The sequence below is a fragment of the Clarias gariepinus genome, chromosome 16, assembly GCF_024256425.1.
Source record: "Clarias gariepinus isolate MV-2021 ecotype Netherlands chromosome 16, CGAR_prim_01v2, whole genome shotgun sequence".
Lineage (NCBI taxonomy): Eukaryota > Metazoa > Chordata > Actinopteri > Siluriformes > Clariidae > Clarias > Clarias gariepinus.
The window spans coordinates 17,746,142-17,770,174 of record NC_071115.1 but is presented as its reverse complement, the minus strand read 5'-3'; the positions used below and the strand labels follow the sequence as shown (position 1 = coordinate 17,770,174).

Here is a 24,033-nt window from a genome sequence, read left to right as displayed (position 1 = left end):
TCTAAGTAGAGAGAACCATCCCCAGACTCAAGACGCATCCCAAAGAGACACACAATCCAGGCATCCATGTGACGAGATCTCCAACCAGAAGCGGGGCACCAGGATGGGTCAGACGGGTCCGGAGGGCAGAGGGAGTCTGGATCACTGGCAGCTCAGGAACGACATGTATAGCTCGACAGAGAGAGGGAAGGAGAGCGAGGGGGAGAGAGGGAAGAGAAAGAGCAGGAGAGAGAGCAGAAGAGAAGAGATAACAGTTAGGTCTGGTCACAGTCATATAATGTATAATGTAAATGTATATTTACTGTAGAGTGCAAGCAGAGACCCTGGCAGGACTAACTGTGACAGCATAACTAAAAGGGACAGCCAGAAGGAAACACAGACATGAGGGCTCCCTGAGATGTAAAGCAAACAATCACCTCACCGTCAACAAACCTGAGTGATCAATGAGAGTGGGGAGGACAGCATCTAAACATACCAGTTCACCATAATACTCTACGACCATGAGTCCGCCAGATCTGCCTAACCTAAGGCAAATCTACTTATAAAAATGCTTGATTAAATGAATAGGTTTTTAGCCTGGACTTAAACACTGAGACTGTGTCTGAGTCCCGAACACTATTTGGAAGACTATTCCATAATTTTGGGGCTTTGTTAGAAAAAAGCTCTGCCCCCAGCTGTAGTTTTTTATAATGTGCGGTACTGATAAGCAGCCTGCATCTTTTGATCGAAGTGGGCATGGCGGATCGTAAGAGACTAGCAGTTCACTTAGATATTGCGGTCTGAGACCATTTAATGCTTTATATGTCAAAAGTAGTATTTTAAAATCAATGCGAAATTGATAAAGTGAAGATAAGATAGGTGTGATGTGCTCGTATCTTCTGGTTCTAGTGAGGACTCTCGCTGCTGCATTCTGGACTAGCTGAAGCTGGTTTATGCACCTAGTCGAATTACAAACTGTGCTGATCACTGGCCCTCCAGGACTGGATTTGGAGACCCCAGTTCTAGAACATTGTTGGCAAACCAATCGTTCAATAACAATTAACGATAAGCCTTTCCTGAGCGCAGTTAATGTGTGCCAGGAGGGGTTGAGCTCTTTACTGTTCCTGTGCGTTTGTGTCTAACTGAGGGTCCTGACTGAATTACTGCGCTACACATTTCTACAAGTAAATAATATTTACAGATGAGGTCATGGCATGATAAAACCATTACTTCAAAAGTCATAACCATTAATTAAAATATATAAAATATTGGCTTTGTACACACACAAACTCAAATTCACCATGTACTAATAACTTTAGACATGACATTCCACACTAATTTTATTTTGTGTTGTGCTCTCTTATACTTTAGGACCTGCCATCATTTTCTCAGGGAGTGTATCGATTAGTGAATGACCTGCGTTTTTACAGACTGTGCAATGGAAGCCTGCCTCCAGGAACACTGAAATTATAGCGATGTTCCCCGCTAAGTGCAAAGCCAAACCACATCTCGTCTTCACGAGGAAGCAGATCACTTCCACACAAGTGGTCAAGCCACGCCCTCTGCCAGGACCCAGCCTACAATCTCTCCGTAGCGGTGTGATATCAGAACCACACCGTTTGTGGGGTTTGTTAGCTTTTTTTTTATGTTTATTTCAGCAAAAGTTCACGTTGCCAACGATCATGAGGCCAAAGTGTATGTTCCACTGCTGCAAAGGTGAGCGGAGCTGAAGAGCTGAAGCTGGTTTAAGTTGAGTGCACGTTTAAGTGGGTGTGTAAGCACTGTGGCTTGGGTTTTGAATCATTGTTCTCTTAAAAAGAAGTGCCATTTATAGCACTCGGCTGCAGATGAGGTGAACAGTTTTGATTTATAAAGAGTGAACACAGTTTGACTTGGACGCTTGATTGGGTCTTTGGTGACTAATAGCGTAAGTACTGTTTTAAAATGGACCTCTGAGATGAAGAGCGAGAGTTACATTTTCTTTCATTTCTAATTTTAACGCTTTCATCGCCATGGAGACGGACTCTTACTCCTTTCATATCATTCCATCCTGATTCAGGAGATAGACCTTCAATAAAGTTTTATAAGGAAACACCTGTGTATTTGCTGCCCTTTCCTTTGTTCACTCCTTAAAATCTTGTGCTTTACTTTTTTAAAACAGTAATACCAGTCAAAATCCAGATTAAAGTTCAGTCAGTGATAATTGAAATTGTTTAGGCAGGGTTTAAGCTTTACACATCAGTTCTTCATTTAAATGTACTTTTAACAATTTTCCTCTCTGATGTGTGTAATGACTGTCAATGGGGAGGATCAAACGACCAGTTGTCATTCTGGCACAGCTTCACCCGGTTAAATCAAAAATGTTAAAGTGCTTGCTTTAATTGTTTTGTTGTTTTTGGTAATTTATGAATAACCACTTTGTGCTTGATGGGTTGGGAAAATGCAGACTGGTCAAGTAGGATAGAGAAATTAATGTTTAATGTAATTTGGACAAGAAATGGAAAAAAGAAGTCACAGGTCCTATGGGATGGCATTTGGGACAGTAGCAGTTATTGGTCTGCCCACATCTGGTGACTTCCTGGTTCTTGGGGATTACCAGTAGACCAGGACTTTTATATTTTCACAGAGCTGTCAAAGAGGATTATACTATTATACCCTAATTATTGTAAGTGTATTTATGGGTTTAGCATTTTTCAACCCAAGTACATTTCAAAGCTGTGTAATATGAGAGTTAAATTAAAACTTCTTTCCCCTTACTTTGCACTGTAATACAAATGTGTCTCAAAATTGTACCATGTTCTTAAATACATCGCATTTCATTCAGTGCCAGCACTTAATGACTACCTAGATCCGTCTAGAAAAATAAATTGTTTTAATTCTAATTTGTTTGACTTGTTTTTGTTTTTGGTCATTTAAAAAAAAGCTGATCTTTTTAAATGTAGCGTTTAAAGGAAGATATTTTATAAAAAATATGATGATTGCACTGCGGAAGCTTATTTTCCCCATAATTTAATATTCGAATAAACTATCAAGGCAGTTCGTTAGTTTAATGAGGGATCTAAAAAATTTTTTTTTTTTTACTTTGCACATTGTCATAAATTTGTGCTCCTGTATTACATTATTTAGTAATATCTATTCAGAAGCACCTCTCTAAATCCTAAATCAAATTTAGAAGATGCTCAACTTTTTTAAGCCTTGTGGTGGGTCAGTGGCCTATGGTGCGTATTATTTATTTGTATACGAGGTACATGTCCTGATCCTTGCTCAGACGTGTTCGCTGTCCCACACACACACACGCGTTCCACTCGTTCCATGAACAAGGGTAATGTTTGTTTTGTGACCTTGTCCCAAAATAAACTTTGATTTTAAGTGTGTATTTTTCAGTATTTGCTTGGAGACCAGAGACCTCATTTTCGTGTTCGTGATGTTTTAAATAATGCTTTTCCTGTTTGGATTCTAAGTCCTTATCTTGAGGGAACAGTGGGAACTGCATCATCTCTTGATTCTCTGGTGGATCAAGATCACTTCTAGTAATTCTCTCTGTACTTTTTTTTAAAATAAAATTTTTCATTATAACTTGCCTTTAGGTATCATTTCAGTTACTGACCTTTTAGTATTCTGATCTAATCAGATCATTATTTAAACCAACAGTTGTAAAGAATGACCAGTCACACAAATCTGTACAAGGTTTTCATTAGGAATTCTCTACACAGAAGGATTTCTTGGTTGCTTTCTTTCCTTCCTACCCATGTCCCACCCTGGAGCTTTTCCCTAACTTTGGTTAATTACTCATGTAACGTCATTAAACCAGTCGGTAATGATCTTAATCTCAAAGTAAACACGTGAGTGTGACCCGTCAGGTGAATAACCGTGTGTGTGCGTGTGTGTATATATCACGGTTAGCTGGTATGACAGCGGAAAAGCAACCTCAGACATCTCAGAGTAGTACACTGGCGCGCTTCCTCGGTTGTCTGTACAGAGTTGAGGGAGCTTGAGCACTGTCTGTGACACGTCTGTGCGTAATGATGGCGGGTGTTGTACGGTGTGTGTTGCAGCGGTTTCCCATGAGCAGCAGGAAACGGATCATCGTGCCGTGCACAGGAGTGCTGCTGCCTCAGCACCTGACGCACGCGCGGACCAACAGCAGCGCCTCAGGTGCGTGTGTGCGCGCGTGCGCACCCCAATTTCTCCCTTAAACTTTATTTCTTGTATTTATTTATTTTCAGTTCTTCGCAAGTATTAGACTTGTTCAAGAATTAGAGTCAGGTTTTGACTTACAATACATTTGTTGTTTTAGAGTTCAGAGTCTGTAGTAACGTTACTCGAAAGTGTCGGGCTGTAATTAGTTGGTTAGTGTAACGGCTCAGTGCGCGAGACGTAACCGTTATTATGGGATGCACAGTACAAGGGCCAGGATGGGCTGGGACACACCGGAAAGAGACCATTTTTCCTTGTCTAACAATTCCTTACATGACTAACAGGATTTCGTACACCAAATCCTGCTGGATTCTGGTTGTTCCTGTACTAATGATTATAAGTGCTGCAGCTGAGTGACTGTAAATCACTATTTTTGTGAGTGAACTGCTCAGCTTATTCTAATGCCACCAGTAATACACACAGCACCACAGTACAAACTTGTACACTAAATTAGATGTTCTCTTGCTAATCTAAAATTGTGTAAATCAGTGTAGTAAATGCAGCTCCAGTTTTATTTAATTCCTGGACCTTAGACCCATCTGTGAAGTACTTCTGGTTGATACATCTATAGTACAGCAGCACAGTAAGTCTGTGGGCATGGAGTTACAGTAGCCTGTTCTCCCTGTGCTTGATGGGTTTCCTTTGGGTCCTCCAGTTTCCTCCCACGGTCCAAAGACATGCAGATGAGGTTAACTGGCATTCTTAAATTGCCAGTTAACCTAATCTGCATGTCTTTTTTTTTTTTTTTTTTTTTTTTTTTTCTTAAGTTATTTTGTGTGTGTGTGTGTGTGTGTGTGTGTGTGTGTGTCCTGCAAATAATTGCCAATCCCGTACAGGGTGTACCCCGCCTCATGCCCTAAGTGTCCTGAAATAGGGTCCAGGCTCCCCCACGACACTGTAAACAGGATTGAGAGGTATAGAACATGAGTAAGTGGGTAATATTTGTAGTATGAAGCACCGAAACTAAGTGTTAGCAAAACAGAAGTTAACAGGATCTGGTGTATGATATGTTAGCTAATTCAAGAATAATTAGACAAGCGAGAGAGTGGACAAGCTGGTAAAAAGAAGCAAAACAAAAAAAAATTTAACGTTGAGTTCAATTATCAAAGTCAGAGTGAAAAGATGTATGTAGTGTGGAGCATGGCAAAACTACAATAATGACAAAAGTGGGATAATGAACCAAAAGTGAGACACTTGCATTCAATACAGGACAAAGAAGAGGGGACTAAAAGATTAAGTATTAATTAGCAGATTAAAACCTAGACACAGCAAATACTGGATGCCAACCGCAATAAAACAAAAACAACAATTATGGAATGCGCAATTCAAATATATTAAATTTTATGAATTTTTTAAACAATTGTTAAAACTTATTTCTGGCTGTTTTTTAAGTTATTTAAGTGAGGGTCAGTAAGAAACTGAGGAAAAAGTATACTGCATGAAGTCGAGTCAGAAAATAAGATTCTAGGATAAGTAAAACAAAAAAAAAAAAAAACACATTCAACAATTTAAGGTATTAGGGAAATAGCTTATATGTGAACACCATGAATGAGTTCATGTTTGTATGTGAAAACTATTGGATTGACAACGTTATATTTGCGTAGCCATGTTAATTGCCGTTTTGACTGTAGTCCAGAATTCAAATCAGACCCCAAATTTACCAGAATCCCCCATCACCCAACCCTAAATATATGAACATTCATTGCCAAGGCAGCTATCATAGCTAAAATGTCATAGGGCATGAATGCCCATGTTGCTGATGGGCTGGAATAGTGTTGTGTGGTATGGTCTGCACCACTTTTTGTTTGTTTACCATTTAGAGAGCCTGGACTGTGTACGAGCGTTGGCTTTTTTTCAACCCCCACACAGAAAGTAGCCCTGCCGTCTATGGTTAGAGATGAACATCCACACAATACCTCCGTTTGTTATTGGGAAAATAGTTTGCTTAGAACACTTGCCGTATTACATAACCAGTGATTGTGCCCGAAGTTCCGCACACATTCAGAAAAATTAAACAACATGAACTTGGCATTGTCTCCATTGAAAGAAAAAATGCCTTACTACTGAACTTGAAGGACATTATCATAGAATTTGCAGTAAAGTCAGGTGACTTGCATTTTTGACATTATAGACTTGCAAGTACTATAATACAGCCGTAAAGATGGTTGCAATAAAATAAGTAATACACCTGGGTAAGACAGTGTTTGTTAAGGTCTGAAAGCCCCTACTATTATTACTGCACCCCCATGAAACTTATACCAAAATGTTCTGCCAGGTCAGCACAGAACCCCTTTTCTCCATAAATCTTAACTCCCCCATTTTTGGTGTGATTGGAACATAAGAAGTCACATTTAATGGCTCAAAAATCTCTACTGTTTTTGAAAAAAAAAATCACCTTGATCAAAAGAATGTAACCCCTTCTAAAACTTGCTTCAAATTCTCTCCATTGAAATGAATTGGGATTCTAGAGGGAGACACTGAATCAGCAAAACAACTACCTCTAGTTCTTTCTTTCGCATAGCCTCACTAAATTTTACACCTCTCACAAAACTTGCATCAAAACTGTCATATGGAAATATCTCAGGAACGCTATAATAAGCCATTTTCAGTGTTTTTCCTAGGAAATGCAATGCATCCATGTGCCCATGCTTTACAAACTCTTCTTCTTTTACTACTATCACAAAATGTGTACAATTAATGCAGATTGTGTGCTTGTGCTACTTCCATTGTTTTTCCACTGTTTTTGGACCTGACACCAAATTTTGTTCCTTCAGAGTTTTTTTCTGTTGAATGCTGATAATTTATAAACTCAATAAAATTGTCAACATCACATTCGCAACTAAGTAAACTACTCAATAAATCTCAATCAACGACACCCAGATGCCTAGTGTGCCTAGTGCCTAGTGTGCACAGTCTTACTGCAGCCCAAAAGGTGATCAGGATTTTAGGTACTGCATAGATATCTGCTGCCTAGCCATTGACAAGAGAAATAACAACATCTCAGTCATCCTAATACTCAGTCAAGGTTGACACTATGGGCTCAAATTCTGGGTAAAGAGACATTACATACCAATAAATTAGCAATCGTATAGATGCGGCAACATTTAAGATTTAAAGAGAGAAAATGCTGAAGATTATTTATTTTTGTAGGCCAACACTTGAGAAAGCTCCTAAAACACCTTAAGAACGAGAGGACCTGATAAATTTTCCACTGATGACTTTAATTAGGGTCGCCTCAGTTGTGGTAGGACAAATAACAATGGTCAACATCTGGTTAAATTCTGCAAATTGGGGGACCCAAATACTGGCAACACATTTGTGATCTACAACCCTGGTAAATATATCCTTGCACCCAGAAAAAAAAAAATCAACCTCGTAACCAATGCCTTTATGCTTTCTCCAACATAACTTAAATATCAAACAATATTCAAAGTAGGAAAGCTGGTCAATGCCATGCTCACATGCAACAGTTACAAGTCAAGACATGACAGACAATCATCACCTATCTTTTGAACGATGTCAAGACCTGAGAGAGAACATCAAGATCAGGAGTTAGACAATATCAAATACTGGACAGACTGTCAAAGGGACAAAACGACCTAAGAATCCTTATCAACACCACATGTCCAGAAACAAAGTGACTATAAAAAGAGCAGAACAGTGTGCTCAACAAGATCCACATGCACATTAAAAAGCATTGCTTGTGATGCCATGAAGGGTTTAAGGGCCGACCACATCCAACGATGCTCAACAGCGACCTAAAATCTGCAACAAAATCTCCAGCCTTTAGTCAACTCACCATCCAACAGCACTAACGTAGATCAGAAACCTTAGGCAGCTTGAGAGAACGGCTTTCAAAAAAACTAATAAAAAACCCTGAACCAAGGCAAACATGATTTGTGTGCGGGCGAGGTGAGAACAAAATGTATTATAGACAGATCGATAGATAGATAGATAGATGCAGTTAGATAAACAGATAAAATGGAGTTTATGTGTTGCCATTTTTTTCACAAAAAAACCTGCCATCTTGACCCCAATTTTTGTAACACATACAGGAAACTCAGATTAGATTAAATTCTCTCTGTGTGAGTCAGCTGTGTGTAGGGAAACTGCCATATCTCGGGAACCCTATGACCCTTCTCGAGAAAAAAATTCTACACCGTCTTTCAGCCCTACTTTAGACTTCCTATTATATTATTATTATTATTTTTATCATTATTATTCAATTACCTTTAGCTTCAATTATAGCACACAGTGTGGTGGTTATTTTATGTGTGAATTAATGCATCCCTTAAGAGTGAATTAATAGATAATTAAATTTATTAACCCACTCATGAACTGAATTCAGGATTTAATGCTTTGTATTTACTTCCCACTAATCATCATTCATTGGTCCCTTTTTTACACTGCTTGTTTTGCCTTAAGTTAAAACGAGAGACTCAATTCTTATAGACTAATTTGAAGATTTTTTTTCTGTGTGTTTTGACATAACTATCTTTTTACCTTATAACCATAAGAGTGTGTGTATGTAAAAGGTTAAAGACTTCATCATGTATCACTTATGGGCTGACTTAAGCAGGGGAACCTTCTGTGCGATGCAAGATTTTAAACCATGATGTCTTAGTGTATTACTGATAGTAGCCTTGGAAACGATGGTCCCAGCTCTCTTCACGGCATTGACCAGCTCCTCCTGTGTAGTTCTGGGCTGATTCTTCACCATTCTTAGTATCATTGATACCGCATGTATATACTTAGACTTTGGCTGATTGTGGGGTGCACAGGTGTCTTTAAGACGGCTAACGACCTCAAACAGGTGCTACTAATTTAGAATCATGAGCGGAGTGTAGCTGGACTATTTAAAAGCAAAATAACAGGTCTTTAAGGATCAGAAATCTGGCTGATAAGCAAGTGATCAAATACTTATTTGACACAGTAATTCACAAATAAATTGTTACAAAAGTCATACAATGTGATTTCCGGATTTTTTTTATTTAGATTCTTTCTCTCACAGTGGAAATGCACCTATGCTAAAAATTGTAGACCCCTCCATAATTTCTAACTAAGAGAACTTGCAAAATTACAGAGTGATCAAATACTTATGTGTAAATACCAGGAGTGATATTCAGATGTGCAGGTGTTGTTACACGTGGTCTTCCACTGCGAGAATGATCAGCTGTCCTTCCTGTCTCCCTGTAGCGTTGTCTTAGGCGTCTCACAGTGCGGACATGACGATTTATTGCCCTAGCCACATCAGTCCTCATGCCTCCCTGCAGCATGCCTAATGCACGTTCACGCAGATGAGCAGGGACCCTGGGCATCTTTCTTTGGGTGTTTTTCACAGTCGGTAGACAAGTCTCTTTAGTGTCCTGCGTTTTTAGAACTGTGAACTAAAATGCCTACTTTCTGTAAGCTGTTAAGGTCTTAACGACCATTCCACAGGTGCATGTTAAGTAATTGATTATGGTTAATTGAACATGCATGGAAAACATTGTTTAAACACTTTACAATGAAGATCTGTAAAGTTATTTGGATTTTTACAACATTATTGTAAAAGGGATGTTTCTTTTTTTGCTGCAAAATCCATCAAGCACCATGATGACATTTATTTATATATATATATATATATATATATATATATATATATATATATATATATATATATATATATATATATTATATATATATATATACTATAAACTATGAAATAACATGGAATTAGGTAATTATGATAAATAGTAACTAATAAATAGTTCTTGCAAGATCAGTATTGTCAAGTGCATTTGCAAAATCCATCAAGCACCATGTAAAATGTAGAAAATAAATCACTAAACAAAAAAATGTATTATTTTACTATATCAATAGTTAAATACTTTACTATATTATTATTATTATTAGTAGTAGTAGTAGTAGTAGTATATTATTATTAAGAAGATTATTGTCTTCATGATTTATCTATAAAATCTATCCAACAATCTACCTGATTGTTAATCTGCTCTTATACTTGACACATTTTAATCTTAACCAAATAACAAATTTTTCCTAACAACATGTTAAAACAAACATTAGCGAACTCAAATGCACTATTCCTGTGAGTCATCTAATATGATAATGACAATATAATTGATTTTACAAATGTTGTTCATCTCACATTAATAAGCAATTATTCTTTAATCTAAGTTTGTGTGTGAATGTTTATGTGCATACAAGGTCTGTCCAAGAAAAGTTGTTAATATACTGTAGCGAGAATGGTTTGCGCAACATTGATGTAACCTGGCAGCCGAGGAGAGTGGACAGGAATACACAGGCATGAACAATAACAAATTTACTGTATTAGTCATTAGAGCACTAGACTCCATAGAGTGAGCATGTGTTACTGTGTGGTCTGAGCAAGTAGAGCAACAAATCTGCTGGGATGTAAAAATGTAATTTGTTAAAACGTTTTTATTATTTATTAAAGAACATTATGATGATCATAACAGCCTACTGCATTTAATTCTTATAATAACACATAACACATCGACATCTGCTGACGCAGTAGCATGTCCTGACAATGTTAGAATTTTTGTGGTCATTTAGTTTAATTTATTTTAGTTAATAAATCTTCTACAAAATTGAAGAACACAAAATATAAGATGACAAAAAAACCTACATGCGTAGATTTTCTAATTACACATGATAAAATCTAAAGGCTCACTGTGTTAGTTTACTTTGCTTAAATTCGATCATTATAAGATTTTATTTAATTAGAATTCTACATTTGTACTGTAATTTTAGTACTGTGATTATAAATTCGTTTAACTAAAATGTTTCACTTGCTTTTATCCGCTACTACATGCAGCTCTAAAGGAGCGCGGCTCATTATTCCTTGAGAGAATGAACTGATGCCCGAGGCGTCAGTCTATAGTTATATAGCGCCACTCAGCGGTAAAAGCCAGCAAACGCACAAACCCAAATGCTGCCACCGTGGCGTGGCGGTAAAACCAGAATACCGCATGAGGAACATCTGTAGTCACATTACATTTTAGTCACATGGATTCTTTCAGGACAGACCTTGTTTAGTGTAAAATTAGTCAAAACAAAGTAAAGATAATTTTTATATTTAGTGGCACAAATTACAGTAAAAAAGAAAGATGATGTGTTCTTGTGATAAATAATGACTAAGAATGTGGGCTAATAAGTAAGGTTTAGGGCAAATGATTGATTCACTTAATGTACTGTAAAGACAGCTACTTGTTTGTTTTGCTTTCAGTACACAACTAAACATGTGAATCTTAATACAGATGTTCCTGGTGTAAAAGAACGCACTTTAGTTGCCATCAAGCCAGATGGAGTTCAGAGGCGTCTGATTGGTCACATCATTAAACGCTTTGAGCAGCGAGGGTTCCGCTTGGTAGGTCTGAAAATGGTGCAGGTGAGTGTATGCGCACACACAATTCTTTTGAATTATAGAAAATGTTGCCACTCGAGTATTAAAGCACCTTATTATTGACACTTTATTATGACATTAGAAAAACTTCACCCACATTAATTTATTAAGCCACAAGCCAATTTTTGATCAGTCATATCGCTGTTCTTAACAAAAATATTTAGTTTTCTTAAAACATATTTCTTAATATGTATGTGAAATGCAAAAAAAAAAAAAGATGAACACACCATCGACTTTATAAGAAGTGTCTATACATTCATGCAATTATATAAATTTTGCCTTTGAATTTATGCAGAATAGTGTAAAAAAATAAACAAAAATAAGTTCTGTGGCTCAAAAGGCCTTGTTAAAAAAAGATAAGATAAAAAATGAGCCTGATCAGAACAAGCTAAGCTAACATCAGGTCTATAACAAGTTATAATCACTCTTTATAACCTTAAGGGTGTACTTAAAGGTGGACGTATTACAACAGAAAAAGGCCACATTCCACTGCACATGCTTTGTTGGACTCACCCAAGCTGCACAGATGAAGATTAGTGGAAAAAAAATCCACCTGTTCTTTTTCCAGTATTTACTGTCTAGTTCGGGTGACCATGACAGCCTCATATTCTTGATATTATCCTGATATCCTCATATAGTTCGTGATTGACAGGAGTGCAGGAAGTTAATTCAGCCTGTTTTAGTTAAAGTTTCATTTGAGAATTCCTTTTAACATTTCTTTCTTTATTTGACTGTCATTATTATTACAAAATTATATGTTATTTTGTATTTATATAAACATATATATATACATATATATATACACTCAGCAAAAAAAGAAATGTCCCTTTTTCAGGACTGTGTATTTCAACAATAATGTAAAAATCAAAATAACTTTTCAGAACAAAAGGGTTTAAACAATGTTTTCCATGCATGTTCAATTAACCATAATTAATCAATTAACATGCACCTGTGGAATGGTCGTTAAGACCTTAACAGCTTACAGAAAGTAGGCATTTAAGGTCACAGTTCTAAAAACGCAGGACACTAAAGAGACTTGTCTACTGACTGTGAAAAACACCCAAAGAAAGATGCCCAGGGTTCCTGCACATCTGCGTGAATGTGCATTAGGCATGCTGCAGGGAGGCATGAGGACTGCTGATGTGGCTGGGGCAATAAATTGCCATGTCCGCCCTGTGAGACGCCTAAGACAGCGCTACAGGGAGACAGGAAGAACAGCTCATCATTTTCGCAGTGGAAGACCACGTGTAACAACACCGGCACAGGATCGGTACATCCGAATATCACACCTGCGTGACAGGTACAGGATGGCCACAACAACTGCCCGAGTCACACCAGGAACACACAATCCCTCCATCAGTGCTCAGACTGTCCGCAATAGGCAGTCCATGAGGAGGAGATGCACTGCAGTACTTCAAGCAGCTGGTGGCCACACCAGATACTGACTGGTACTTTTGATTTTGAGCCTCCCTTCATTCAGGGACACATTGTGAAACATTTTTAGTTTATGTCTTATGGTGTTGACTCTTTTAGTGTTACAAACATACAAATATTTACACATTAAGTTTACTAAAAGTAAAAACAGTTGAAGGTCAGAGGACGTTTCTTTTTTTGCTGAGTGTGTGTGTATATATATATATATATATATATATATATATATATATATATATATATATATAAGTAGTTTCTTTGTATGACATTATTAGTTAAATCCACTGTGTAATTATTGATTGTTATATGTGTGTTGTAGGTATCTAAAGAATTACTTGACCAGCATTATGTGGCTCATTGTAAGAAACCATTCTACCCCAGCATACTGCAGTATATGACCTCCGGGCCTGTGGTGGCGATGGTGAGGATATAGAATTAAAACTAAAAACTCGGCAACAGAGCAACTTCAGTCAATTTTTTTTTTCTAAAGGCAATAAGATAATTCCTTTTGTTGCTCATTTATTTAATTTCCACAGGTCACAATAGGTTTTAAAAAAGATTTACAGTAGGAGTATAAATAGGTTTCTTCTTGTTAAAGTCTGAGAGACTCTTGATTTATCACTAAAATAAGTCTAAAAAAGTCTGAGCTGTTAGCATTAAAGTTGTAACAAGCAACAAGATACTAAAAAGGGCATTACTTTATATGGACTGGAAAACGTCACTTGCAGACCATTTTCTAATTACAACCATGCAGTGATTGACAGTGATTGCATTTCACTGTGACGCTACTGCAGTGCATGATAAAAGCCAAATACTAAGGGAAGTACATTCATTTCTGATATGATTTATATCAGAATATATAGTATACTGTCCAGCCAACCACTTTGATTTAACTAAGCGAATAGTAAAAAGATTCAGTTGGATAATTACTGCAGTCATTTATAATATAGTTCATCTGGTAATTTATTCTGGTAAAGTAATGCATCCATTCAAACAGCCATAACACATCCTGTGTCCGTGGCAAAGATGTTCCGCTGTTTCAGAAGGGTCAATTTATTGTCCTGCATTAAGAAAAGAAAACAACTAAGGAGATTGCTGATGTGAAAATGTGTAAATTGGGTTAAGTACTATAAAATGCGTTATTAAGACCTGGAAGGATAGTGGTGAACCATCATCTTTGAGGAAGAAATGTGGGCAGAAAAACATCCATAATGTGCGAGATTGGCGATCACTTAAACATTAGTGAAATCATAGTAGAACTCGTAGCTATGTTTAATATGAGACGAGATCTCCAACCAGAAGCGGGGCACCAGGATGGGTCAGACGGGTCCGGAGGGCAGAGGGAGTCTAGATCGCTGGCAGCTCAGGAACAACATGTGTAGCTCGACAAAGAGAGAGAAAGAGTGAAAGGGGGAGAGAGGGAAGAGAAAGAGCAGGAGAGAGAGCAGAAGAGAAGAGATAACAGTTAGGTCTGGTCACAGTCATATAATGTATAATGTAAATGTATATTAACTGTAAAGCGCAAGCAGAGACTCTGGCAGGACTAACTGTGACAGCATAACTAAAAGGGAGAGCCAGAAGGAAACACAGACATGAGGGCTCCATGAGATGTAAAGCAACCAATCACCTCACCGTCAACAAACCTGAGTGATCATTGAGAGTGGGGAGGACAGCATCTAAACACACCAACTTAAGGGATTGGGTTTAAACAGCTGTGTAGCCTTAAGAAAACAAATGTCAGCAAGGCTAATTAAAGAGTCTTCAACGTGTTAGGGAGCATAAAGAATGGACTGTGGAGCATAACGAATGGACTGTGGAGCATTGGAAATGGTCGTGTCGTCCGATGAATCCAGATTTAACCTGTTCCAGAATGATGGCTGAATCAGGATAAGAAGAAAGGCAGATAAAGTGATGCACACATCATGCCTTGGGGTAGTGTTATGATCTGGGGTTGCATCAGTTGGTCAGGTCTAGGCTCAGCAACAATATGCGCCCAAAAAAAGAGGTCAGACGACTATATACTGAATGACCAGGTTTTTCCATCAATGTATTTTTCCCTTCCTGATGGCATGGCCATATTCCAAGATAACAATGACAGGGTACATCAGGCTCAAATAGTGAAAGCGTGGTTCTGGAAGCATTTTACATCATTTTCACACATGGCTTGGCCACACAATAACCCAATTAAGAATCTTTGGGAGGTGCTGAGAAGGCTTTACTTAGTGCTCTTAGTTACTTAGTCACCCATCATCAATACAAGATCTTGGAGAGAAATTAATCCGACTCAGGATGAAAAAATGTTGAATAAATGAATAAATGTTGTGACATTGCAAAAGCGTATTAAAATGACACCATGACTGTAATTAAAGTAAAAGGCGGTCTAATGTAATATCGGTATGAAACTTTTTTTTTCAGCCAGGCAGTGACACTGGTTAAGCACCTGTATAGGATGCCAGTCCAACATAGCGCACCATGTGAGCACATACACATGCATACAGAGAGGGAATTAAATTAACCTATCCATCTATCAGCATGTTTGTGGACAGTGCATGGAAACTAGAGAACCTGGAGAAGGCCGAACATGCACAGGCGCTCTGTTCAGCCCAGTAACTTGAACTTCTCTAGAATTCTGAGCTGGCAAAACAACCCAATTTTATTGAAACTGAGTGCCATGCTCTAACATCACACCATCTGATTCAGCACAAGCTTAAATGGGCTTATAATGGCCTATAATAAGTTTCTTGTCAACATCATGACCATCTTTTCTAGGTGTGGGAGGGCCACAATGTAATCAAGTCAACACGTATGCTAGTGGGAAACACAAACCCAGCTGAAGCTGCACCTGGAACTCTGAGAGGAGACTTTAGCATTCATGTTAGCAGGTAGACAGACACACTCGATCAGTAACATTACGATGTTGGTACATTTGATTTATGACAGATAATAATTACAAACCTTTTCCTTCTGTTTTGTGCTAATGTTTCAGGAACGTCGTGCACGCCTCTGACTCACCTGAAGTGGCGCAAAAAGAGATCTCGCTTTGGTTTCAGCACTCTGAGCTGATTGACTGGGTGTGTTGTGACCACGGCAACATCTATGGTCAATGAGTGTGTGTTTGTTAGTTAGGTATCTTAATCATTTTTTTAAAAGAAAATTATTTATAAAATATATTAATACTACTGATACAATATATATTTGAATCATTAGAATTTTCTTTTTTTACAGTTCGAAAGTAAAATTGGGTCTGTGTGCATGGACTTTGCATGGTCTCTGCATTCTTAGTGGGTTTCCTCAGGTACTCTGGTTTAATCCTGTGTTCGAAGACATGCAGATTATGACTGACGTTTCTAAATTGCCTACAGGCTTTCCAAGACCCCATACAGGATAAGCAGTATAGAGAGAGGAAATAAAAGAATAATATAGGGCATTGCAAAATATAGAAGATAGTAATGTATAAAAACTAAGAAATGTTTACAGTTATTGCAGTATGATAATTTTCATAATGAGTACAAAGATGCAAAAGCAGTTTTATGTGTCTTTGTTGGTCACGCCTTACTTCTTCATATTAAATAAAATGAAATGATGCGGAATAAATTTAATAAATGGGAACAAATGGCTAACTACAACAGCCTGTCTAAGGATTTAAATTTTTTTATATTTTTAAATAAAAAAATCTGTTGTTTGTGTCATTTCCCCTCTTGTCTTTTCCAACCACCCAGCTTTCAGCTTCACCACTATTCAGTACTAATCATCGGCCTGATTAGCCGTCATCATCTGCACCTGTTTCTCACTGGTTCATGCCTTTTAATTATGTTTGAGTGATTCATAGGTCACTTTGTGGCTTAACAAACGTTATATGAAACTGGTCAGGTTCTGGCTCTGGACTGAAAATTATAGGCAAAAATATGACAAAATTGATTCCTCAAGACTACATTTAAACCAAAAAAATACAAGAACGCTGGCTATTTGAAAACAAAAATATAAAAAACTGTTCAGTGCTCTTCTATATAAGTTGACACTCTATTTGAGGTGCCCTAGTGGTACATAGGGTAACGTTGTACCGGTATTCATAATGTCTCCTATAATCATCTAAAACCATGCTAGTAGTAGGACTAGCTACTCTAAAAGGAATTAAGTCTTAAAATTATTAAAATAAATGAACACATCTAGAACTATCTATTCAGTTTAACTGAATCTGGAAATATTAGACAACACAGTCTTAACTATTTGGAGATATACTGTACTGTAGTGATAACATTCCAAAACCATTTTTCATTAAAAGAAAAAAAGTGAGACAAAAATAGCCATCGAGTCATTTTTACAGTCAAGAACATCCTTTTATTCAATCAGTTAAAGGTGCTGCTCTTTTCAAACTGTTTTTCTTATTATGGAAAAGAAATTGTAATTAACACATGCATTTCACCATGAGCTCTGGAGGGAATGTCTCTAAAGAGGGCAATAGCTTTTTAGGGTTAGTGAAGAAGCTACGGGCTTGGACAATGGCTGCTGGGAAATTGATCTAATCTAAGCTTATCACTTATCCCAACACCCTACACACTCTACCAAAAAAATACAACCCCAAAAGCAAATAGAAAGAAAAAAAGTTAAAAGACGGATGGTCAGCGCCAGGAAGGGACAAGGCCCGGGGAGAGTTCTGTCCACAACATTATGGCTTTTTCTTCTCTTGTTTTTTTCTAGTGTCTTTATTCATTGCTGATACTGTTGCTGGCTTCATGTACTTAGGAAAAGTTTGCATATTGATGTGGGACGAAAATCAGGCTGTGATTTGTAGGCCTGAGATTATTCCTTCGCTGGTGTATTTATGGTTTTCAAGACTTCTTGATTATTACTAGAGTTCAGGTTTGACAGTTTGTCAGTTTGGTCTGAGGGGCTTGGCTCATTACTGCAGATTAACCTCAAATTTTGGTGCAATTTTTTATTATTTTTTTTGTAAATTTTTTTCTTCTAAATCTGTCTCTCACCCGTTGCTGAACCCATTCCGTAATAAGGTGCTTAGTAATTTCAGGTCATTTTTTTCCAAGTGTTTAAATAGCTGGTCTCGTATAACCACTGCAAAGGTGCATCATCTATAACAATTATCAGTGTGGCATTGGTGCCACCTAAATATGCAATATTGACAAAAAACAAAAAAACGTTAAAAATAAAATTTGGTAAAAAAACAACAAAAACAAATAAATACAGTCAAAACAAGTCACAAACCTATTTTTACCCAGCAGCCTAAATTCCTTCCACTACCTTTTAAGAGGACGTCCTACGTCAACCAGTTTCTTCCTTCACTAAAGGATGATTAACTGCTCCATGTTGGAACCTTTCCCCCCTTCAAACACCCTTTGATTGACATCCCGCCAGAGCCCACAGGTGTAACTTGTTCACTTACATTAACTGTTCAATGGAGAAGCTGAAGAGATCGGTATGGTATACAATGTGAAGCATACAGACAAGAATAACATGTAAGCTAACTGCATTCTGCTCAGACAAAAAGTTTTTTCTTTTTTTTTTTTCTTTTAAAAACCCCTCCATTCAATGAAAATGGGGAAGGGCAGGAAAGAAGATGGTTATGCGACTACAGACTATTCCAGTGTCCAAGAGAGGCAGAAGACAAGGAAAGGAGTAGAGAGGAAAAGCAAGACAGGAAGGACTTTTTTTTTGTCTTTTTTTTTCTTTCAATTTTAGCATCAACAATAAAAAGAGAAACTAAGTCACACCGATTTCCTTTAGTACTATATATACTGCTTTGAAGAGCTTGAAGAAGGAGAGAATATAGAATTGGGTTGAAGGGGGGGGGGGGGTTTCTCAGATGGGCACTGAGGATTACAAGATGGAGTCTGTGAACAAAGGCACTTTTTTAGGGACAACCTTGAAGATGCTCTGAGTCTAACACTACATCACAAAACAAATATTTAGAGTTTAGAGTAATTTACATTGGGACCGGGAGGGGGTGTTGGTTTAGGCGAGGGGGTGGGGTTCACTTTGTAAAATTTTCAGCTTTATTTATCAAAATAACGTTCAGATTGGCTTACAGAAGTATCTCTGATAAAATGGGAGTCTAATAATAAACAGCAGCTGTTAATGAAAAGGTCTCGCTTTTGCTGCAGTAAAAAATTCAAGGGCAATCGAGTTGATTAAAAGGGAAGATCTCATCATTGAGTTTGGATTTGTTTTAAATCTCTATTGTACAAAAGCCAGCAACGCTCGTGGGATAACGTCTCGAACGGAATTGGCGACGTGTCTTAAAAGTTACATTGTAAACAATAATTCCTTCTTAGATTTTTTAGATCTCAGGACTTTGCATGTATTTGTTAATTGGATTTTATCCACCCTCCATGACTAAACCCTCTGTTGGGGGAATAAACAAGCCTAATCGACTAAAATGAACCCCTCCCCCTTTACTAAATTCTAAACAAGAAATAGAGTATGCATGTTTTTTCCTAAAAATTTTGCGTTATGATAACACTTACTTGTTTTTTTAAATTTATGTATAATAGAGTTTGAATGTACTGTATTCCATAAAAAGCACCAGTTTCATTTAGTGATATATATATTTTTTGATGTGTTGCAAAACTGTTTCTTCAGCCCTCCCAAGTTTTGAGAACAAATCATTACAAATAAACATTTAAAAAAAGGAAAAAAGGCTATTAAAAAAAAGAAAGAAAGATTAAAAAACTCCCAAAACTTACAAAGACTTTTTTTTCTCTCCGCCCTGTAGTTTAGAGTCCCGGACCTCTTGGACTTGAAACAATAACAGAAGGGTATTTTCCCTCCTTTTCTATCACACCCTCTAACAATCTAACAGACGAACACATTTCTCTACCCAAGGCATTGCACATGGCTCAATCAACATACATTATTTTTCAATTACAAATACTTCCCATCCAAACACAAAAGAACTCAAAAGCCACATCTTTCTCCTCAACACTACTGATACGGTTTACTATAGAAATACATATTCCTTTTTTTTTTGTTTGTTTTTTTTGTACTTAATTTTCAAGGGACTTCGCTTATTGGGCTTTTCCTTTGTTGAGTGTACAACCGGGTTTGGAGTACTGGTACTACTGAAAAATAACTTGTTTAATAATCGTAATGCTGCCATACTTCAGAAAATAACTAGACTGCCACTGAGCTTATTACACAAACAAAAAAAAATGTTTATATAAATATATATGGATATCTCCTGTATATATAAAGATGTCTGTAATTAGTGAGCTGTCACTTGCCACTTGTTTTGCTCCAGACATAAAAATTTCTTCCTCTATAGCTTATATGTGAGAAAATAACCTGAATTCATGTTTAACAAATTGCATAATGGGAATACAGAGGCACTTCCATTGATTAGAAAAGAAAAGTCCATCGCCGTCATTAATTCTCATTTAGCAATGCTAGTCCTCTACTACGCTGATGACATGGCCGCCTTTTGGCTGCCACGCTTCCCTGCAGTGAGACACAGAATCAGGCAGTCCAGTTATTTTGTGAGCTCGGTGATTTGAATAATGAGGCTAAAAATTAAAATCGATGTTTAAAACAAGCTGATTTATGAGAATTTCAGCATGACTATAGAAAGGCAGATTAGGATTGCCCTATGTTAAACCAAGGCTTCCCTTTTAGATCATTCGGTGGAACGTGTTGTGTGCAGTTTAGCGTGATGTGTGTGTATGTATGTGAGTCTGAAGCCATGCTCTGAGCTTCCCGCCTTTAATTAATGCGAACGTAGTGGATGAAGTAATGTCTGATTTAAAAGGCCGTTGCATACCCCGCTCCTCTCAAACACAACTACAAACACTCTTTTGCTCCACAGTGCGGCCTCGTGTTCTTGGAACACAGCCGCCTGGGAGAGTAAACAGTACAGGATGGGGCATCTCTACCATCATAAACATAAACTGGATGTCCACTAAGACTTTCCAGTGGTTTTCTTCACATTCTTGAGAAACATGTAATTGTGCATAATTACCAAATCATAACTGCTCACAATGGCACCATTATAGGAACCAGGTGTTCAATACGGCTAAAGCCTCTGATGCTTCACCCATGGATAGAGTGTCTAGGTTTAGTACATGTCTCTGGTCACAAATGAGATTTTTAGGGCATGATATTGTCACTGGATTAAAAAACAAAGCATTTTTTTTTTTTTTACAGTTATTGTTAAAAATGATATATGAGTGAATCTAGATATTGTGACCGCTGGTTCCAGACATAAATGCTGTATGGAAATGAAATTTTAATGGTCAGGACGTGTGGAATGTTGCTTTTTTAAGAGAATCGGTCGTATGCCAATCCCTATCCATTAATCAGGTCAGTCAAGAGCAGTTGCCAAAGACTTCATGTCACATGCTTCTTCTCAGACACATAATGTCATCATCCCTGTCGTAAAATGCTGCTCATGTTATGCATCAGGGCAGCTGAACACACTTGGAGGAAAGTGCTAATAGATTTTTTCTGCATACAGGATCTTAAAGATCCGGTTAGTGTCACTCGGACGTTGGAGAGAGTAACACCATCTCTACCGCCCGGAGAGTACGGCCAATTTAGCTCCTTTGGTCTCTCGGTCATTGTTACCTCTGGCATTTTTAGGATTCTTTTGTTGGAACCCAACGCAACCCTTAATACACCAACTGTAACAACATAATAAAGTGTAATATAAAACAGTTATTCTAGAATGTGACTAAAGGCAGTAAAACATTGTAATGGTTTCTGATTTGGAATGTAACGCATGAGTTTCAAACTCCCTTTTTTGAATTTCCTAGCAGTAGCTCAGAGACATGACAGTGAAAGTGTGTGTGTGTGTGTGTGTGTGAGGGATGGCATTACCCAAAGGGATTACAGTCTGTGTTCAATCGGCACTAAGGGCGAGTTTAAGGCCTGAATTTGATTCTTTTTGATTGGACAGAATTCATAGGTAGTTTTTTGTCTGAATCGTAGCGTGCTTTCCTACATCAGTACATCAGTCTTCTACGACTGTTGACTTACATCCAATATTAACTTTAGTGTGTGATGATCACTTATACGTTTACCTCAAAAAAAATTGTGTGCAAACTTTTTTTTTTTTTTTTCTCTGTCTATCCTATTTTCAATAGCGGACACGAGAGTAGTGTTTTATTTTCCGTACTTTCCTTTTTCTAGTGCAATACTTTAGGTTTTGTTTCGCTTGATTGTGTTCTTTTTTTAGGAATTGTTGCTAAGCTGGCTGTCATAACAACGGACACATCGAGACCAATCTCTACACTGAACTACAAACGGTGTCAGAAGGGACGATTAGTTGGCTTCAGCTTCAACTCCATGCTAGATGACAGGATGCTTAACATCTCGATTATTTGATGTCCCAATAGTTTCTAAAACTATGCTTTTCTTTTTTTTTCCCTTTAAATTAAAACCTCACCATCGTTGATGTCCCCAGCCATTGCACAATATAAGTAACAGATTCTCTTTTTTTTTTTCCCTCTTCGGGTTGTTCTTTTGTGTTTCTGCTTTATGTTGATGTCATTTCTGTGGTTTCTGAGAGACTCCATGTCCTCCTTTCAAAATGTCACGTGATCTTCTTATTAAAAAAAGGGGAAGGGGGTCATTGCCGTAGGTTGACAGGATCAGAAGATTCCAAATGATAAGAAGATTTGCTGGTTTTCTTTGTTGTTCTTTTGGGCCAACAGGGTCAGAGGGCAATTTAAGGTGGGATGTTTTTGTTTGTTTGTTTGTTTCCTGATTCAAGATTCCAGATTGTGGTGACAGGATTTTAATTGCTTGTTGGCAGGCAGGTTTTGTCAGAGGAACCAAGACTGAAAAGGAAAAAAAAGACAGGTTTTAGAAGACACACACGTACAAACACGTACAAAAACACTTTAAAACATCATGCTAGCTATTCTACTCTGCTGATTTTTTGAATTTGTCCACTAGATGTCCCACTTGTCTTGCTCAGCAGGTTGGACTTTCTCTCCCCACCCTGTCCCTGTCCGCCTTTAGGAGGAGACTGAACCTTTCCCCTCAACAGCATTATCACTGACTCCACAACAATTTAATTACCTGCTGGAGCAGACCTTCAATCTAGAGTCTTTAATGAAATTGCACACATGTCAAGATGAAGGGAGAAAAAAGCATCAAGATACTCAAAACTTAAATTCTAGATCACAGTAAAACTTGTAGGCTTCTTGTGCTGTGCACGACAGCTGACTGGCTGTGAGCAGTTTGGTTTCTCCAAGCCGGCATATAAAAGTGAGCTGAAGTGGCTCAAGAACATTCTGGAAGTCAAGTCTTGGAAGCGCTTTGCCTCCAGGGGAGAGTGTTTTGCTTGAGTCTTCTCAAACAGCCAAACACACAAAAGCCATCCCGTCACAAACACTTCTTCCTCCTCCTCCTCCTCCTCCGCCTCCCCCAGCTCCGGGGATCGCCTCGACTCTTCCCCTGTGTGCTCCGCTCCTCCCTCTCTCGGCTCTATCGCTCTCTGTGTAATCCTTGGCAGGAGTTAGCACCCTCTTTCTTAGCCCCCTCTTTTGACTTTGACCCCCCTCCACTTGCCACCTCTCAAGTTCAAGTTCAACTGGCTATGACATCATGTCTGGTTGCTGCGGGTAACCAGACAGTCAAGACGTGGCTTCTCGGTTTGCAGGGTCATGCTGAAACTCTCACCCTCTCTCTTCTTTCGCATTCTTTCTCGGGACAAGGTGAATTCCTGCCTCTTGTTTGGCCACAAGGGAGCTCCACGAACCCAACTTTCAGCTGGAGTTAAGTTACTCCAGGAAGTCTTTTTACACTGGGCCTTTGTGCAGGAATTTTACTGATGTTTTTTCCTACTGTTTTTTTCTTTTTACTGTCAAGGTGGTTATTTATTGCATTATCTTCTCTATTTCTTTTTTTACACTAAGTGATCAGAAGCCAAAGGGAACACGAGGAGGAGGGTCAAACCTCCAGTTCGAGTCAGCTAAAAAACAGTCAGTGCATGAAAGGACGTACCCAGAAGACTGGTTCAGCCAAAAAAGGGGGTTAATGGGGTGGAG

At 38.0% G+C, this 24,033-nt stretch overlaps 3 protein-coding genes across 6 annotated transcripts in view; 2 read left to right on the top strand and 1 right to left on the bottom strand.

Annotated features, from left to right (window-relative positions):
* Positions 1-2,861, top strand: part of xpo6 (exportin 6) — a 28,778-nt gene extending 25,917 nt beyond the window's left edge. Inside the window, exon 25 of the mRNA XM_053514587.1 lies at positions 1,351-2,861. Within this exon, the coding sequence (XP_053370562.1) occupies positions 1,351-1,452 (102 nt within the window). The 3' untranslated portion in view covers positions 1,453-2,861. The remainder of the gene's footprint in view (positions 1-1,350) is intronic.
* A 1,027-nt stretch (positions 2,862-3,888) lies between these two features.
* Positions 3,889-16,716, top strand: nme4 (NME/NM23 nucleoside diphosphate kinase 4). Its single transcript, XM_053514062.1, has 5 exons — positions 3,889-4,134; positions 11,457-11,587; positions 13,353-13,454; positions 15,803-15,915; positions 16,020-16,716. Exons 1-5 carry the CDS (start codon positions 4,002-4,004, stop codon positions 16,138-16,140), a joined length of 600 nt encoding a protein of 199 aa, XP_053370037.1. The 5' UTR covers positions 3,889-4,001; the 3' UTR covers positions 16,141-16,716.
* Positions 16,717-17,348: 632 nt separating this feature from the next.
* The window catches only part of nfixb (nuclear factor I/Xb), a 135,648-nt gene continuing 128,963 nt past the window's right edge, over positions 17,349-24,033 (bottom strand). For all 4 annotated transcript variants that reach the window (XM_053515270.1, XM_053515273.1, XM_053515271.1 and 1 more), the window contains one exon: positions 17,349-22,818. The gene's annotated coding sequence lies outside the window, so the exon portion shown is untranslated. The remainder of the gene's footprint in view (positions 22,819-24,033) is intronic.